At 40.1% G+C, this 20008-nt stretch overlaps 1 protein-coding gene across 1 annotated transcript in view; it reads left to right on the top strand.

The window, feature by feature from the left end:
• Positions 1-2929: 2929 nt before the first annotated feature.
• The window catches only part of adgrd2 (adhesion G protein-coupled receptor D2), a 33411-nt gene continuing 16332 nt past the window's right edge, over positions 2930-20008 (top strand). Inside the window, exons 1-17 of the mRNA XM_054610088.1 lie at positions 2930-2974; positions 3230-3287; positions 3453-3692; positions 3785-4414; positions 7719-7841; positions 8830-8924; positions 9630-9920; positions 13588-13699; positions 14068-14202; positions 14476-14584; positions 16566-16671; positions 16752-16807; positions 17002-17128; positions 17320-17423; positions 17705-17807; positions 18191-18344; positions 19842-19975. Of these exons, the coding sequence (XP_054466063.1) occupies positions 2930-2974; positions 3230-3287; positions 3453-3692; positions 3785-4414; positions 7719-7841; positions 8830-8924; positions 9630-9920; positions 13588-13699; positions 14068-14202; positions 14476-14584; positions 16566-16671; positions 16752-16807; positions 17002-17128; positions 17320-17423; positions 17705-17807; positions 18191-18344; positions 19842-19975 (2622 nt within the window). The remainder of the gene's footprint in view (positions 2975-3229; positions 3288-3452; positions 3693-3784; positions 4415-7718; positions 7842-8829; positions 8925-9629; positions 9921-13587; positions 13700-14067; positions 14203-14475; positions 14585-16565; positions 16672-16751; positions 16808-17001; positions 17129-17319; positions 17424-17704; positions 17808-18190; positions 18345-19841; positions 19976-20008) is intronic.

Genomic DNA, 20008 nt, shown 5'->3' on the forward strand with positions numbered 1-20008 from the left:
TATGCTTTTCCACTTTTTCCCATAGGTCCATAGTGTAAAACGTGAAGTCCACACCTAAAAGGAGTTACCCTCCCCCTCAGAAGCTCCTGAGCTGCCTGAAACGGCTCCATTGAATTCTCTCCTTCACTTCCGTAACTTTATGAGGTCATAATGTTACGGTAGTGATGTAAAACTCCTTCTAGCTAGTTTGGCCCACCCTCAAACAACAAAAGAGAAAGACAGAGCTGAAGCTCCGGAGGAAAAGTGTTTTGAAATGTGAAACGTTGATAACAGGGCGGGCTAGCTGACCAACCAGGGCAGACTTTGCTTTCTGGAGGGAGGAGCAAGTGCTACAATGGAGCGTTTCAGAGAGAGGGTGAGAAGAGGTGCTGCAGGACAGCCAGGATGAGAAAAACAAGGCAGATTATGAGCATTAACGCATGTAAACATGTTGTAACTGTAACTTGAGATATAGACATGCACCCGATATAGACATGCACACCCCTAAAGTAGTGTGCATAGGAACACTACTTTAGGGGTGTTCCTATGTTCCAAATTGATGTCTTCAAACTCTCAGAAATGATTCAAGTTATTTTCTGGTAAATTAGGGACTAGAAATAAGAGAAAACAAATGCTCTTTTCTAGTCTGGCTGATGTGAATGTATTGATTAAATTGACATCACAGAGACATGGTACTGCTTTGTCAAAACGAACTAGAGGTAAAAAAAGATTTTTGTGTTTTTCACTTCTCTTACTTTCTCACAGTCTATTTTTACAACTCAATTTTTCTATTCACCTCCATTACCTAATAAAAATAAGATGTTTGGCTAAACGGTGTAGAACTCCACAATTACCTCGAGTGAATACAACGTAATCACACAAGCATAATCCTTTAACAAGGACATCTTGCCTATTGTGGCTTTACACACACCTGTCTAGACAGACAGGCAGAGAGAGACTGATCAAGTAGAGCCTCAACATCCCTGATGCTCAGAATCCAGTGATCCAGACAAGAAGTGATTGAGACAAAGTCATTGGTATTCCACCCAGGTATCCACTCTCAGTGTGAAAAACTGGACAAGAACCCAAAGGAACAAAGACTCCTCCAGACTGAGAGTCTTGGACACCGCTCTCCCTCGTGCCCTCCTCTTCTGTCGCCTGTTCTTCTAACTGAACAACAACTTTCTCCTTCAATAATGTCATCAGTCGGCTAAGACAGTGTCAAGCCGACTGATGTTTGCACTGAAGAGAAATGGGTATGGTACAACAGACCCCAAAAGGTTTCTGCAAGTACAATTATGGATATATGTTCTTAAAGAGTGTCAGTTATGCACAAAAGATACATGTTTAAAGTTAAGGTTTCTTAGCTCAGTATAACTCAAACAACAGGTATTTGCCCTCCTGTGTTGCCTAAATAAATGCCTTAAAAACATTGGTCATGAGCGAAACAAACTGAAATACTCTTTCCAAAATCCATTACTGTATAGTATACCATGTAAGTATTATTCCAATACACGAGTCCCTTTCTGTTCCATTCTGTATTTCTATCATCACAGTATTTTAACACGCCTAAACAAAGATGCGGCTTACTCTGTTCATAAACAATTGTGATTGCCCGATAATGTTTTGTACACAAAATGACCCCTCAAACAACATTGTCAAACCCCAAGGCGCTGTGATCAGTACGAGTTAGAATATGTGCTTGCACAGCTACTGTTGGTCGTCCAACAGTATGCTACATTCAGCAGCAAACACAGCACAAAAATAAATTATATGAATGAACTGGAGTTATACTATAACAACTCAAACCATGTCATCATATACTAAATAAGTCATGCTGTGTTTAAATTAAGAGTCACGATATAAATGTCAGCGATGGAAAGTAATTGATTTGCTTGGCGACTGTAGTCCTCACTGTATTTCAGTCAGCCACAGTGTTGCCACCTTAGCTTCTTTCTCTTTAGCCAAAATCAAGATTTGGGACCAAAATGTTTGACTCTGTGACCTATACAAGGTCTTTGTAGCAGATTTATCTATCTATCTATCTATCTATCTATCTATCTATCTATCTATCTATCTATCTATCTATCTATCTATATATATATATATATATTATATATTTACTTTGTCATCAATCTGATATCTGCAAATGCCCATGAAAAACATGTGGCAGGAGTATTGTGAATGCAGATGTCAAAAGGCATACATAAGCTTTTCAAGCATGTTGGACAACACCACAAGATGAAAGGCATCCAAACAGACAAACTTTACAGTTTACTCTACACTGAGTACATGAGTAGAACTAATCTTTTATTGACTATAAAAGTGCATCAATGAAACAGATGTTCTAATTCTTTTTAGAGATTCCTATAGTAGGCATAAAGAAGGGCTATGTGTAAAAATGTCTGCCGCCCTGCTGCTCTTGATGAACTCTCTGTGCCAAATGCCTGACACTGCTTGCGTAAGTAGGGTTCTTTTAAAAAATTACCACATTTGCATGACAAAGGCAGATGGCTTCAGGGTACCAAGGAGGGAGGGAGGGGTTGGGGTCTGTAGGGAGGCAGGAGACATACAGGGTCTCTCGGACAGACACACTGGGATTGCTAGCTGTCTCCCAGTCAGGAGACCAGAAACTCTGCTGGATATGCTGGTTATTGAAGCCGAGCCACTGGTTGAGGAGTCTGGACCAGATTTGGGTTTGATCATACCATCCATGGAATTCCTTCCTAGATTACTCAAAGATACTTTCTGCTGCTTTAAAGGAAAATGGGGACAGGGCAACAATGAATCAGGACATTAACTCAAGGATTTTGGAAAACTGCTGGTTGAAGAGTGACTCGATCATAGGGTCTTGTATTTACTCTGTGACTTTTTCTAAATTGAAGCGGAAATATTGTTTTCTAGATAAGATCAGTCTGTTTTTTTTGCTGGAAACTACACTGGTCTAGAGATGACTGGAGCCCTGAATACTGGACTCATACTCTTCTCATTTGTGGTAATAACCATTATATACAACATAATATAACAAGAGCCATGCAAATAATTTATTTGTTACTTGTGTTAAGATTGCTTCGTTTCATTTGAAAATGCTAATCAGCACAACAACTTTGGAGTCTTCTTATTTGATTACAATGACTGTGTTTTCAAAAACACACCTAAACCATCTATTTTCAAATTGCAGATACATTCTAACTTTTGCATGCTGCTTACAGGCAAATGCTGCAAATAAACTGTTTCTGTTCTCTTGTAGGTGGTGTGTAAGTGTGAGCCAACACATGCTGGGCCAGACAGAGTGGGGGAGTCACATGGTGAGACTGTTAATCACTTTAAGTGGGCAGTAATTAAATTCATAGTACTGACTCCAATTTTCCATCCACTCTATCCATCAAAAAAAAAATCCTAACATATCGATTGATACATTAGGATTATTAATTCATGCTTGTTGTGATTGTTTCCTATGTCTGACTCTGCAGGGGATTCAGGACTGGTCCATCTGACTTCTCACTGGGCCTTCCAGCTGGCCAATGACTCACTGTCCTTCCCCAGGGCTGACAGATCCTGCAGAGGCCAGTTCAGTTCCCTTGCCACCCTTGAGCAGTCAGAGGACCAGGAGGGAGTCTTGGAGCTGCTTCGGCAGACTGGACATCGTCCGCCTATCTGGGTCAAGGATCCCAGCAAAGCAGCCTCTAGGGCGGTGGCCCTCTCCAAACAGTGTGAGTGCAATCAGTGGACCTTCAAACGTATAAAGCAAGTTAAGAAATACAAAACACTTTGATCACTGACCACTTCTTCTGCTTGTGTTTAGATGTACAGTTCTCAGCTCTAAACTTCCCAACGGAATCCCATAAGGGCTTTGCTCGTGTCAACATGTCCTTTCCAACCCTGTCGTCCATCAGTGTGTGTGTTCGAGTTCAGTGGAGCCCAGAGTGGAATGAGGTGTCCACCATCTTCTCCTACGCTGCACCTGTCTTTATCAATGAGTTCCAGCTAAGAGGCCAGGTGGATGTGCGGGGACGCATCCTCCTTGCGCTCATCATCCACGGAAAGCACCTGCCGTATAAGGCGTCCTTTCCCAACGACGGAGCTTGGCATCACATCTGTGTCACATGGCTCCAGAGCAGTGGCCACTGGGCTATCTATGTGGATGGGGACAGAAAGGACATGGGCTTAGGCACAGACTCTTCCAGGAATATCTATGGGGATGGTATACTTATGCTTGGTCAGGACCAAGATACATTTGGAGGGAATTTAACAGAGCCTTTTTTTGGAAATATCACTGACCTTAATGTTTGGAATATGTCTCTGGAAACAAGGCATGTCCATGCTCTCAATGCATGTTCACCCATAACCCAGGAAGTGCTCTTCAGTTGGAATCTTGCCCACCTAAGCATCCATCCAGTGGTCAAAGAGGTACAGGTCCTTCTTTTTTGTCCAGGTAAGAACACATTCTGTATATCCTGAGTCCCATGGGCTTCCTCATTCAAGTCAGCATTTCATCATGGGTGACTAAGACTGATCCTTTTCAAAGGGACCACTGAAAGTCTTTGATATATTCAATCACCCTGTGCCTGAATACGGAGAACACAACAAATGTCTCTGTAGGTGTGGGGCAAGACGTCCTGTAAGTGACCATTCAGATCAACAGTTCAACTGTATTCAGTGTATCTGGCAAACTACAAGTTGGCTGGTTTATTACAGAGGTATGAAAACTCAATAAATAGATTTTGCTGTAAACAGATAAAAAGGAAGGTGAAATAACTACATATTGATGCCAATGCATGTCTCTATATAATTATGAGATACTATCACAGAGCTCTAAGTGCCCACAAGTAGCTACAATATTGTTTTACACCATATCCTCCAGGTGGCATCATTTGTGCTCCCCAGCCTTCATTTGTGTTCATTCATTTGAGTCTCTGCATTGAGCTTTTATGTTATCGTGCTCAATGAAAAGTTCGCTTGCCTTTTGTTAAGAAGTCGGCCCTTCTTTTTTCCGGTAGACATATTTGTTTTAAATCTATTTTTAGCTATGCAAAATTAACATCCCAATTAATATCGCACTTGCTAACCAAGCTAGAACTCACCAGCGCACGCTGGTAACTTAGCGCTTGTTATGCTAAAGGTACCTCCTCCAGAACGCCACCTTCTCATCCGAATATAACCACTTCTGGGTCCAAAGAAGACAATATGGCGACAGACAAAATGCCAAAGTCAAGGATTCAAAGCGGTAGTCCATAAACCAATGAATGGCATCATGGGCCACTTCTTATATACAGTTTATGAATGAAACCCAGGATGTGTCAAAATAATCAGGAAACTGTCTATTATCACATGCAGTGGGGGTAATATTGGTGTGAATGTTGTCCCATTAAGAAAGGAGGCACAAGTTAAGCCCACTTGTCTTTAACCCTCCGATGACAAAACCTTTTTGTAGTTTTCGCAACAATTATTTTGCTTACTATATTACTATAGTAATTAAATGTACATAGTATTTATAATACTCACCACATTATTTGCTGAGATTTGAATTGGAAGTTGCAAGAAACACTCCCAGGTTTTAGAAGGTAAAAAAAAGTGTTTACAAAAGAAAACAAAGGTGAACATTTTTACCAAAACATTTTTTTTACCAAAACCATCTTATTACCTAACAGTTTACAGATTGACTTCTTGGTTAAACCTTGACCCTATGTATTCACCATTATTGATCATGCACACAATTTAACTGTGCAATAGAGGATTACTTAACTGATTCTGATTCTGATACTTGAAGATATTTCAGGTTCGCTCACTTTCAGTTTTACCCCTAAAATAATCTGAATAACCTGTTGTTTCCGTTCCGTCTCATTGCCTAACGGCTTAAGTTTCTTGACTTGTTGGACTTTTTTGTAGCGATATCGTATTGCAGATCTCAGCAACTTTTTTTGTGAGTATCATGTTATCATACTGATTAAAGCTCATACTGCGTCTTTGCAAAATGCTTGTAGAAGAAACAATTCTTACTTCCACTAGTGTAACTTCACCAAATCTGTCCATCAAACAATCTGCTTAGGAGTTTGTGCCAGTTTGTGTGCATTCGTAAGTGGTGAGTGAAGAAAATGCTGTAAACCAAATATTTTCTCTATCTTTAACACCAAAGAAACTAAAATATGATCACTCTGCTTTTGCTGTAAACCGAAAGCCTATCTCTTCCTCATAAATCAGTCATTCATCATTCATCATACTGTTATTTCCACTTTGGTATATTTTTTCAAAAAGCATCCTAAAAAAAGAAGTTGGGGGTAGCTGTGACTCACTAGAGTTTGTGAATTAGTCACGATAAGAAATCTTTTGGTTTTTTGTACAGGGACACAAATTGTTAGGTTTAGGCAACAAAACAACTTCATGGTTGGGCTTCAAAACTTTGACAGTTGGGTTAAGGTAATAAACGAACATTTGCTTTAGGCAACAAAACCACAACAATAAAACCACCAACGCAGTGTCGAACAATGGTCACTTAGTTAAAATTCCTGTGTTTGTTGGATACCAAAAGATTGCATTTTGTGACTGTTTCACTAGCCTACATGATACTGGGCTGTGTGTTCAGTACTGTGTGCTCCTGCAGTAAGGAGAGCAGGTACAAAAGTAAAGCTGGACGAAAGTAAAGCAGCGATTTTCTCAGAGTCAATACGAGTCGAACAGAGCAAATAAAATGTCTTGTTATTATTAAAGTTGACTAAATCTTATTGAAACTAGAACAAGTTACTATCTCAAAATTACAAGAAAAGATCTCATAATTATGACAAAAGATCTCGTAATTATGACAAAAGAACTCGTAATTATGAGATCATGATCTCATAATTATGACATTCTGAACTCATAATTATGACATTCTGAACTCATAATTATGAGAAAAGTGAAGGTGTACTTTGGTAAAGTTATATAGATAGTCACTGATAAAGACATTCTGGATATAACTTGTGCAAAAGGTTGTTAAAACACAAACGATTCCTCTTTGCAACTGTATCAAGGTAGACAATGAACTTTATCAGAACAAGCCGTCCTCCGAGCTGGACAAATAATGTTGTTTTCAATGTGAAGCCGGCTGTGAGACAAGTGCTTAGTGTGGCGTCACCAAAAGCACTTCCTTCACCACTTCCTCTCCTCCTGGTTATACTACAACACTTATTTAGAGCTTTTGCATAATTTTGGTGAATATGCTGTGTAGTGTCACTAAACTCACTCTGTGCCTCAATCTGCTCCTCCTAGTTATATTACAATGCTTATTTTGGAAAAAAAATATTTTGCATAATTTTGGGTAAAAACATTTGAGTAAGCAGTGATTTTGGTGACACTACAGTGAATGTGTGAGACTGAACAGTCCAGAAACCCAGGGTGACTGACCAACAAAATGTAGGGCAGTGACAGTGAGTCAAAGAGAAGCAGGGGATGGAGGGGATTCCCACTGCTCCAGCAGTGCGTTGGCAGATTGTGGAAGAACAGAACTCCACGCAGTGGTGAACAATAACTCCCCCACTGTCTGACTTTCTTTCCTTTTACAAGATCCATGCAGTCAGGGTTTTGGTTACAGATACAATTCAGTTGCTGGTGTTCCTCGATGTTCCTAACGGCAACTGTTCCTTTGAATTAAATCTGATATATGCCTGATCCATTGTTTACTTTTTTTTCACCAGTGAAGGCATTAGGACAGACTCAAGTTGACCCTCGTGTTGTTGTGTGACTGTGTTTGAATGTGTGAGCAGCAGTGCACCAGCAGATGGAGCTGCAGGGCTGCAGGACGCTGCAGGGATGGTCAGATCAGCTCCCACTGTTCGGCCTGACAGACTGCTCTGACCCACTGCTGTTCATCTGCAGGAACAGAAGAGGTGAGCCTCATCGATGTCCACTAGAACAGACCAGGGCTTATGATAGAATGATAGAATATTAGTGGTACTGGTGACTGGATACATTGAGTCTAATTTATGATGCAACCTGCACGAAGTGATGGTATTTATTAGACAAAAAACTCTAGTAAATATTAAATCTCAAAAATGTGCTTTAATGTTGAGTATACAAAAGCAGTGAGAACATTAATTAAATTTGTATCAAGGTCAATTCATGGATTTCTACCCAGGGCCGTAGCCATGAAAACTATGTCTTTCATGAATGTTCTTCTAAAAACATACTTAAATTGAACATCGGTCTAAGATAAGACAAAAATTAGGGAAGACACAAATACATTCAGAAAGTTAGTGTATACACATAGATATATGTGACATTTCTATCTTTTATTAACCATTTTTATCATAAACTCATACATATATACTGTACATTTGATTCTCAATGTTAGCTTCAGCCAATATTTACCCCCTCCTTTAAACAAAGAAATAACATTTACTTACAGTAATAGTGGATTTAGTGACATGGCTACTTCTTTATAATCCTGCTAACGTAAATCTTATTCATGTAGTGACATAAAGTAAACTGGCCATCTGAAATGTTCAGACAGGATTTCAAGAGATTTGTACATACATGATGTAAAGTATTCAATATGCCATTTCAATTTCAAGGTACAGTGTTAACCTGTTAGCGACAATAACCACTCGAGTGAATGGTTAAGAGTACACGAAAGGTAAGGAGTATACAATGTTTGCCTGCTGTAACTGAATTATAATCTCTGAGCCTTTAGTGAAGGAAATCCCCCTGTTGACAAGGAGGTCAGAGATCAGGCTCTGCTGGGAGTTCAGTGTTTTCTTCTGGACGCGTCAGCAGGCTCGGGGTTGAGCTCTTCCAGCTGAAGGATGAGTTCAGAACAGCAGAGCATCCTGCCATTACATCATCCACACTGGTGTTGTGTTTTCTTTTTTTCCACAGAGCGTTACCTGAAGATGAAGCAGATGACTGATTCTCAGAACTCCCAGCCCACAGCCTTTATGAATAGTCTGATGAAGCTTTCCAACAAAACCCAGGTAGACAACCCATACATCTTCATTTAGCGTAAAGATTTTACTAATATAAACATTCTGCCTTCCAAAGCTCTTTTCTGTCATATGATTTTTCTATCCTGTTTACCAATCCTAATGTAGAGTAGTGTCTTCAATTTAGCCATAGAGTGTGTTTGATGGTGTATTTAGAAAGGAAAATTACATGTTTTATACAGAATAGTCTAGATCTGCTCTATATGAAAAGTATCTCGAGATAACTTCAGATATGATATGAACGCTATAACAATGGATTAAAAAATGTGTTTGTTTGTTATGTCTACACCATTCTGCAATGATAACAAATTAAATTGTCTGTCTGACATGTGGGTGTTTGATAAAGGTTTTTATAGTGAGTAAATAAAGACGGTGCCGACAGTGCAGTTTCACAGAGGCCTACTTCTTTTGATTAGAAGTTTAATATTCTATGCCTATATTCATAGTTCATTTTCATGCCAAATCATTATTAACGAAATATATTCATTTACAGGAGTATTTCCTGAATATATTATCACCCAAGAAGAAAAAAAAAACTTCCCCAACAGTACTGACAAATAATAGAACAAATATGTGATTGAATAGGCTAAATTCTAGCAAGCATGTAAGAGATGGATCACTCCCTAATGTTCAGAATAAAACTGAAATAAAAATAGGTTTTGGAATTGAACCCAGTGTCTCTGTCTCCACACCCAGGCAGTGCTGGGGCAGCAGCCATCAGGGCTGAGCAGCCTGGCAGAGGCCTCTGCCCTGCTGGACATCTCTGTCCAGGCCCTGGAGGACACACAGCAGGAGGGACTGCAGCCAACAGACATGGTGTCTCTCATCCAGCTGCTGTCTCTGGCTGCTGACATCCCTACTCAGCCACTCAGTGATGCCACCAACCACAGCGGGGACACGGTCCAGGAGCTCAGCCGGCAATTCATCAGTGTGGCCGACAGCGTCATCAGTGAAGACAACGCCCTCAAGTGGCAGGCCATCAAAGAGGTAGCACATACACAGTAGCACTGCATATTCCCACTGGTTCTTCAGCCCTGGTTCATGTGTCGCTCCTCACTGTTCATGTACATGCACTTTGAAAATCTTGTATAAGCATCTGACATGAAACAGCATAGATTTAGAAGGGAAATCTATTGTGATATTTTTCCTGAAGAATAAGAGAATATCAGGCTCTACAGGTAAATGGCAGAATGTGCTTTTACAGCTCTGACCCCGTCATTGCATCTGGTCTGTAGCACCCAATAATGTAATCGTTCCCTTGGAAATTCTCAGAAATGTGCGCATGTTTATAAAATGTTTAATACTGTTACTGTCATGTAAGCCTCATGAAAAGTCTAACATTTGTCACTGATTTCATGTTTGGAAATGTAAACACTTTATGTAGAATTTTAAATGTGCAGATGGCTAGAGGTGCGTTGCTGTTATCTGGCAAAGATACATTAAACTTAAATGCCTATCATTGAGAAATGAACCCGCCATAACCATGATGATTGGTCCTTTTGAACAGAGTGGATCCTAGATCAGAAGTCGACAAAAGCTGCAGAAAATGGCTAATGTAACACAAGCAAGCGATAAAGGAAAAACAGTAGATTCAATCTTCTCAAAATGTAATTTCTATCTGAGTCAACAGGGATTCTTATTAAATAAAGGGTTTTATTTACCACTCCTGATCTTGTGAAATTCCTGCATTGAAAAAGGGGTTCAAATGTAATTTGAAATGAAGAAAAAAGACAAGGTTCTTCTGCGTGTCCCTGGGTGTCTGCCCATGTGTGCAAATGGTAGTATGGTGCTCAACATCTGCACTTTAACCTCTAGTCATTCTTTCATTTCACAAACAATGTATTTTACATTCTTACATTTTTTTTAACACAAAACGTAAAACTCTGGAACTGAACATAGAATTACATTATTTGTCAAATGGTATTACATTATCAGAAATTGTATAATATAATTTGTCCTATTGTTTGGTTTGATTACATTACATCATTGTATCATATTTTTGATGAGGTTAAGTAAGTAAATCAGGCAATGTACAGTCAGGTCCATAAATATTTGGACATTGACACAATTTTCATCATTTTGGCTCTGTACACAACCACAATGGATTTGAAATGACACAATCAAGATGTGCTTTGAGTGCAGACGTTTTAATTTGAGGGTATTTACATCCAAATCAGGTGAACACTGTAGCAATTACAACAAATTATATACATGGTCCCCCCTTTTGAAGGGACCAAAAGTAATTGGACAAAGTAACATAATCATAAATGAAATTGTCACTTTTAATATTTGGTTGCAAATCCTTTGCAGTCAATGACAGCCTGAAGTCTGGAACCCATAGACATCACCAGATGCTGGGTTTCATCCCTGGTGATGCTCTGCCAGGCCTCTACTGCAACTGTCTTCAGTTCCTGTTTGTTCCTTGGGCAGTTTCCCTTCAGCTTTGTCTTCAGCAAGTGAAATGCATGCTCAATTGGATTTAGGTCAGGTGATTGACTTGGCCATTGCAGAACATTCCACTTCTTTGCCTTGATAAACTCTTTGGTTGCGTTTGCAGTATGCTTCGTGTCATTGTCCATCTGCACTGTGATGCGCCATCCAATGAGTTTTGAAGCATTTGGCTGAATATGAGCAGATAATATTGCCCGAAACACTTCAGAATTCATCCTGCTGCTTTTGTCAGCAGTCACATCATCAATAAATACAAGGGAAACAGTTCCATTGGCAGCCATACATGCCCACGCCATAACACTACCACCACCATGCTTCACTGATGAGGTGGTATGCTTTGGATCATGAGCAGTTCCTTCCCTTCTCCATACTCTTCTCTTTCCATCATTCTGGTACAAGTTGATCTTTGCCTCATCTGTCCATAGGATGTAGTTCCAGAACTGTACAGGCTTTTTTAGATGTTTTTTGGCAAACTCTAATCTGGTCTTCCTGTTTTTGAGGCTCACCAATGGTTTACATCTTGTGGTGAACCCTCTGTATTTACTCTGGTGAAGACTATGGTGCAAATTTCCCCGCTGCGGGACTAATAAAGGATTATCTTATCTTATCTTATCTTGTCTTCTCTTGATTGTTGACTTTGACACAGATACGCCTTCCTCCTGGAGAGTGTTCTTGATCTGGCCAACTGTTGTGAAGGGGTTTTTCTTCACCTGGTAAAGAATTCTTCGGTCATCAACCACAGTTGTTTTCCTTGGTCTTCCGGGTCTTTTGGTGTTGCTGAGCTCACCAGTGCTTTCTTTCTTTTTAAGAATGTACCAAACAGTGGATTTGGCCACACCTAATGTTTTTGCTATCTCTCTGATGGGTTTGTTTTGATTCTTCAGCCTAATGATGGCTTGCTTCACTGATAGCGACAGCTCTTTGGACTTCATATTGAGAATTGACAGCAACAGATTCCAAATGCAAATCCCACACTTTAGACCTTTTATCTGCTCCTTGTTAATTAAATAATGAGGGAATAACACACACCTGGCCATGGAACAGCTGATCAGCCAATTGTCCAATTACTTTTGGTCCCCTCAAAACAGAGGGACCACGTATAAAATGTCCTTTCACCGTTTTTTCCTACACCGTTCACCTGATTTGGATGTAAATACCCTCAAATTGAAGCTGAAAGTCTGCACTCAAAGCACATCTTGATTGTTTCATTTCAAATCCATTGTGGTTGTGTACAGAGCCAAAAATATGAAAATTGTGTCAATGTCCAAATATTTATGGACCTGACTGTAAGCCAGTATTTCAAGTTTGTGGTTCAAGAGCTTTTTCCAAACCTTTTATTGTATAATTTATGGATATGTATAGGTTAATTGGGTACACCAGATAGATAGATAGATAGATAGATAGATAGATAGATAGATAGATAGATAGATAGATAGATAGATAGATAGATAGATAGATAGATAGATAGATAGATAGATAGATAGATAGATAGATAGATAGATAGATGTCATGTCTGCTCTAAAGCACTAGAGGGCAGTGTGCTTTTATATTTTATATGAGATCATCAGCAGCAGAGAAATTATGAAGTTACCACAAGAATAGAGTTGACAAATGTAACAGCAGCCTCCATACCCTCTATTGAGACATAGCTCATTCACAGTTTGTACATTGCGTTCTCTTTTTTTTGTCACTTCTGCCTCTGCACTACTGATGTGTGCAACTTGATGAGGTTGCCTTATGACAAGTGTTGTGTTTCTCTCAGCGCTTGGCTCCCTTCCCCCCAGGCCTCTCAGCGCTCCAAGGCCACCTCAGCCCAGACTCAATGGATGTGCAGCACTCTGAAAAACTGTGGCTGTACGCATCCACAGACCTCCCTCGCACTGCTCAAAGCTGTCTCCAAGGCTCAGCTCTTAGATGGGCATATTGAATTCAGAAAGAGGGGTTTCAAAACAGACAACGGCAACATCCACGGTTGCATCCACCATTATAGGCCACTCTATTGAACTGTGTGTGCCACTTCAGCCAAACTGTGCATAAACTCTGGCGAACAGTTATTGACGTTGAGAGCATTTTCTCACCGTGCAGCATTTGAATGGTCATTTTGAAATGTAGGCCTACCTCCTTAGCTCTGACAACTGTGCTGCGTAGGGCAGAGTGGATGAGTGTTGCTGCTGCTGAGACATCTGTGTCCCGTGTGTTTTAGGTGGTGAACGGCCCCATGGATGTGGTCAAGAGTATTGATCGGATGGTGACCAGCCTGAGCCCTCGCTTGATGGAAGAGACTGATCACCTGATCATTCACAGACCTAACATCAGTGAGTCACACACACACTGACATACTAAAACATGAAACAAATATAGCAATGGAATTTCGTTACAAAGGATGACGCATTTGAGCCAGGTCTGGGTCCGTCAGGGGGAGACTATAGTAAACTGGCTGCAGTGAAGATGCCATATGTATCTGAAGATTAGGAAGATCCATGGTCCATTCACCAATAGTAAATAGAAGAATATATATATATATATATATATAAATAAATAATATATATGTATTTATATAAATATATGTATATATATGTTTTGTTTAATTTTTTTATATATTTATACCAGATAGTATACACTTTCTTCCAACTCTCAATGCAGAGAAATATAACATTGTTGTTTCTTATCCTGTCTTTTTCAGAAGTGGAGGTGCAGCAGCAGAGGCTGCAGGAAGGATCCAGAGGATTTAGCTTCTGTGGGCCTGAGACAGAGAAGCACACCACACTAGACTGCATTTCAGTCCCACAGCAGAAGATACAGGATCTCCATAACAACGGTAGGTAAAAAGCAACAGCAACCATTCATCTGCTTTCGTCTGCACTTTATCACAATGAAGAGTCACTGCAAAGAGAAAAGATGCATTGTATTATATATATATATATATATATATATATATATATATAGTCTTGCAAGCAAATTAATGAAAAACTTGTGAATGTGTAGCATGAATTTAGTGATCCTAAATGAACTACAGTGCTCTTAGTACTGTAATATTTGGCCGTCTATAAGCTGAAGAAAGTCTCATCTTGCTGTTGTGTTGAATGTGTAGGCTTCCTTAAGCTCACATTGGTCAACACGTGGTACGGCTCCCTGCGGCCTCTTTTCAATCTGGAGGAAAACATCACCATGGTTCCTACCGTCACTGACGGCAGTCAGAGGTAAGGTACAAGCAAAGGCGCAGCTGAAAATGAACACTTTTTGTTTATAGCCATTATACTGTACCATCAACACACCTATTGTAGAATAACATGATTTTATGCCAGATATTGTGGCAAAGGACTTGATTGGACAACTGAATAAATTGGATATTTAACCGAAGCTTTGGTTTCCATTAGTCCTTCGAGGTCAAGAGGGTGAGGAGTGAACAAAACGTATTTTCATGCTGAACAATGATTTTGTCCACCAAAATAATCATTGTGCCTACACTTTTGTACCTGCGTTTTTGTAAGGCACTGCATGTTCCAGGACTACAAAGACTTTCAACACCTAATTTAAATAGAGGCCTGTTTATCGCTTACTTTAGCTTGTAGAATAAAGGTATCCACCTACATAACACAGGCACACCCAGTTATGCCGAATTTTTACTTCTGCGGAAAAGCTTCCGCAAAGTCGCAGAGATGGTTTGCGAAAATGTTCTGCCGGGCACAGTGGAAGATGCAGAAATTTGATTGGGCTTCAGAGCTTGGAGGTGGTGATTTTGGATAAGTAGTTCACATCAACCTTAACAACAACCCTATTAATTACGGGCACAGGAGCTCCTCCTCCTCATCCAACTCTTTTATAACTGTTTTCCAGCTATGGAGTTGTTTAGACCTAACTTATATGGAACTATTGAATCATGTCTATCAAATACATCAGAGACCGTCTAAAAAAGGATTGGAGCACTATAAGTACTATGTATGCATGACATGCTCAAAAAGTCCTCGCACAGAATGCACAGAACGCACGGAACGCACGGAACACACGGAACACACGGAACACACAGAACAGACGGAACACACAGAACACATAGGTGCAGTAGAATAAATCAGACATTACTCTACGCTAAAGCCTCAGCATGCACACTGGACAGTACTAAACTAGAGATGACTTTGGGAACTCATTTAAAATACAACACTGGCTCCCTGTAAGAGCTCGCATCCAGTTTAAGACTCTGGTGCTAGCCTACAGGGCAGTGAAAGGAACAGCTCCTTCCTATCTCCAGGCCTTGGTCAAGCCCTACACCCCCGCCCGACCACTTCGCTCTGCTGCCTCGGGGCGATTGGTTGCCCCGTCGCTCAGAGGTCCCTGCAGCCGATCCACCCGGTCACAGCTTTTTTCTGTCCTGGCCCCTCAGTGGTGGAATGAACTCCCCACTGACGTCAGGACAGCACAGTCGCTGCCCATCTTTCGGCGCAGGCTGAAAACTCACCTCTTCAAGAAGTACTACCCTGAGCCTTCCTCGTAGCACTTATTGCATTCGTATTAGTTGTTGCACTTACTGTATTCGTATCAGTTCGCTGCACTTATTGAATTCGTATTCGTTTACTGCACTTATCCTATTCGTAGTAGTTTGTAGCACTTATTATATTCGTATTAGTCTGTTGCAATTATTGTTTTCGTAGTAATTTGCCTCTGCACTATACTTCTGCTCTGGTTTATGCTTTAAGATGCTTGTTTAAGAAAGGAGATGCACTTATGACTTCTGGTGACTAGTAGTTCTCTTGAATACCTATGTTGAATACACTTCCTGTAAGTCGCTTTGGATAAAAGCGTCTGCTAAATGACTGTAATGTAATGTAATGTAATACAAGGCCTACATATTATTAATGTTAATGACATTTTGTCTTACTATTTGTGTCTGATAAGTGTTGGGTGAATTCAGATTCCCTTAGCCTGTTATTAAATGGAAAAAAAGCTAGCTTATTGACCTCATTTTTGCTAACACGTTAGCATGGCAGTTGGAAAATAACTGATGAAACTCACAAATGAAAATTTAAACAAATCAAAGGACCTTCTGCTAACGCACCACTTAGCCAGAAGTGTTAAGAAACGTTTTTTTAAAGAATTACTTGCTAATTAACTTGCAAATAGAATAACGTTTTTTTCCACTTCTTTTCTTGGAGTAAAACATATGTGTGAATGTGTGTACATTATCAGGTACTTGGGCACCGTCCTGGGCTCTTCTGTCATATCCACCACAGTGATGGGAGACAACCAGCCGGTTAGCACAGCAGTTCGCTTCCAACTCCAGCACAGAGTACAGGTTAGCAAAATATTTCAAATCTCCACCTTTTTTTTCTTAAATAAATATCGTATTCAATTTATATTTTATTTGTATTACAGAATCCCACTGGTACCGTGTATGATCCAGTGTGCGCCTTCTGGGATTTTGATCTCACGTAAGTGCCGATGAATGTTTTGAACAAGAGCAATTTGAAGGGCTCATATTCCTCTGTAACACCACAGTAATCTTACCTGTTCCACCAAAAGAATGTGATAAATGTTGCAAAACCTATGATAGCAGCATATTGTCATTCTTGGCATTCCTGTGTGTATGTAGATATGCAAGTATGTTCTGTTTGTGTCTAACTAGTCCGGAGACTGGTGGGTGGTGGAATACCAAAGGCTGTGATGTAGTTTCCAAACAATATGGATACACAGTGTGCTCCTGCAACCACACCACAAATTTTGCATTGCTGCTGCAGGTTTATGAAGCCCAGGTAACATTGCTTTCTCCAATTATCACTGTGTATTTTGTGTAGGCTTTTATACAGTATGCTATTTACAGCTCATACTGTGTGTCTATGTGTGTGTGTGTGTGTGTGTGTGTGTGTGTGTGTGTGTGTGTGTGTGTGTGTGTGTGTGTGTGTGTGTGTGTGTGTGTGTGTGTGTTTATGTGTGCGTGTGTCAGAGGAGCCCAGAGAACGAAAAAGCTCTGCAGGTGCTGACGTTCATCGGCTGTGGAGTGTCTCTGTGTGGCCTCCTCTTCACCTTCATCCTCTTCATCGCTGTGGGGTGAGTCACAAACATCACAGAGTGCACTCTGTAAAGCGCAGAGGGTGAAAAGCATTTCATAAAACCCTCCCAGATTCAAATCAATAAATGGAAGAACCAAAGAATTTTTTTGAAAGAAATCCTGAAAACTACTGTGAAATCCTCTCTCAAATATTGTGTGTGTGTGTGTGTGTGTGTGTGTGTGTGTGTGTGTGTGTGTGTGTGTGTGTGTGTGTGTGTGTGTGTGTGTGTGTGTGTGTGTGTGTGTGTGTGTGTGTGTGTGTGTGTGAACACTGGTGCAGTGTCCCTAAATCAGACCGCACCACTGTCCATAAGAACCTGATTGTTGCTCTGGGCCTTGCTGAGCTGCTGTTGATGTGCAGTGACTGGGCGTCTGCCAATGAGGTGAGACTCCACCTATGAAGTATTTATAGAAGTGTGTTACACTAAGGGGGAAGTTCATTTGACTTGTGTGGAAATAAAGTATAACACAGCCTCATTGTGGCTCTAGAGCAATGTTGGTCAGCATCATTGCAACATCTGTCCACATCCACACACAAAGCACAGAGCAGTACTTACAAACTTCATTTCTAATTCAGTCTGTTTGAGAAGGACATTTGGGCACATTATCTTTTGTTGCGGCATTATGCTATTGATAGAAAGAAAGTACTTCCTTTATCATCCATGTGCACAGATTGTAAAGCCCTCTGAGGCAAATTTGTAATTTGTGATTCTGGGCTATACAAAATAAACTGAATTGAATTGAATTGAATTGAATCATCCTGTAGGCAACATGCTTCGTGGTGACTGCACTACTCCACCTCTTCTTCATGGCCTCCTTCTCCTGGATGCTGGTGGAGGGCCTGCTGCTCTGGAGCAAGGTGGTGTCGGTCAACATCAGCGAGGACCGCAGGATGAAGTTCTACTACGTCATTGGCTGGGGTAAACTCTCATCTGCCTTCAGTGACTTGTCAAGCTGGAGTTCGAATCATGACCTAGTTACCTGTAGATTATGATGGAGACTGCATTAGTTCAATGTATGAACTAACTGATTGTGATTGACATGCTAGTAAACCACAGTTCGTGCAAAGGAATACATTTTCCAGCTGAGTGCATGTTTTCACTATGACATCATCACAACAGATCCTGTCCCTGCTGATTTTCATAGATAACCAAATTGAGTTGTAATATCAATAAGACATTTTATGACCTATTGATAAGGAGAAAGAGTAATTAATGTTGTTGTGTTAATAAGTAAGCATCAAGGTTTATTTTAATCTCAGCTTTTATTTCAAACGTATTTACAAAATTTGCTTTAATGAAAAATCTATAAATCTATTTGAGATACTGACTGTGACTTGCAGTCAATCAGTGTGGCAGCCTCCCCCCACTGGATCTCTCCCTCGGCAGAAATCCATAATGCTGTATCTTTAGACACCTTCTATGGATTAAGTTCATTTTTTTCATCCCCATTCTTTCAATACTACTGTTTTCTGTTATTTGTGTTTCTTGTTATTTGTTTACGTCTGCCTTCATATGTGTAAAGCGTCCTTGGGTCCCCCGAAAGGTGCTGAAAATGCAATCCATTATTATTATTATTATTTCATTTTACACTTGTGCATCTATTTGCTTGGTTGTTCCAACACCAGACACTTACTGACTATACATCTCTTACTGTTTGTGTGTAATTTAAATGAAAACTAAAGCAAGTTTATGGTCGATTCGGCATGTACTTTTGCCTGGGTTGGCTGCTGGAGGAATGGGGCATGTTGCTGCTTCTCTCACACAGACAGATGATAGAGAGAGTTCATGTGGGGACACACAGGGTGAGGAGACAGGCAGCTTCACAGGGCTACAGGGGTTCAATTTATTTTACGTCTGGGAAATGAAATTGTAAAAAAGATACTGCCATTGTGTAAATTGTCTACTATTTACCAGAAATCTTGAATGTGTTTAAATAATTAATAGCTAAACACTGTGCACTATTTAGTAACTTGATTAACAATGATATTTATTGATGTATACATTACTATTTTGTCACGTTTTCTCAATTCCAGGGCTTAATTGCATCCATGTCACTTTATTAATACATAATCCATGAATTGCAGCCCATTTCATATATATTTTCATTTTTTGTGCTGCAACCGTAACCCAGTTTTTTTTAAACATCCTGCAGCTGCTACTGTTCATGTTCCCAAATACATCTGCGAGTGTGTGTTATGTTGCTGAGAACAGTGTGTGAATAAGCACCACAAACATATGAGGGTGTTCCTCTCAGCTCTCCATGCTGATGGCTGAATGTTCCCCTCAGACTAAATAGACTAAGAGGAAAAAAGAGACTAAACAGTCTGTTCTATAAATATGTATTTTAAACATGCTGATTTGTATGTTGTCACAACAATACCACAGTTCATTTTCTTTTATCAAACTGTTTTCTAGGACTACCTGTTCTAATAGTCGGTGTAACACTGACAGTATCAGTGGATGAGTACAAGGCAGATGATCACTGCTGGCTCAATGTGAAGACGGACACCATCTGGGCCTTTGTGGGACCTGTTATATTTGTCTTGGCGGTATGTAATCTCATGTGTGTGTTTGTGTGTGTG

This window comes from Anoplopoma fimbria, chromosome 13 (genome assembly GCF_027596085.1).
Source record: "Anoplopoma fimbria isolate UVic2021 breed Golden Eagle Sablefish chromosome 13, Afim_UVic_2022, whole genome shotgun sequence".
NCBI lineage: Eukaryota > Metazoa > Chordata > Actinopteri > Perciformes > Anoplopomatidae > Anoplopoma > Anoplopoma fimbria.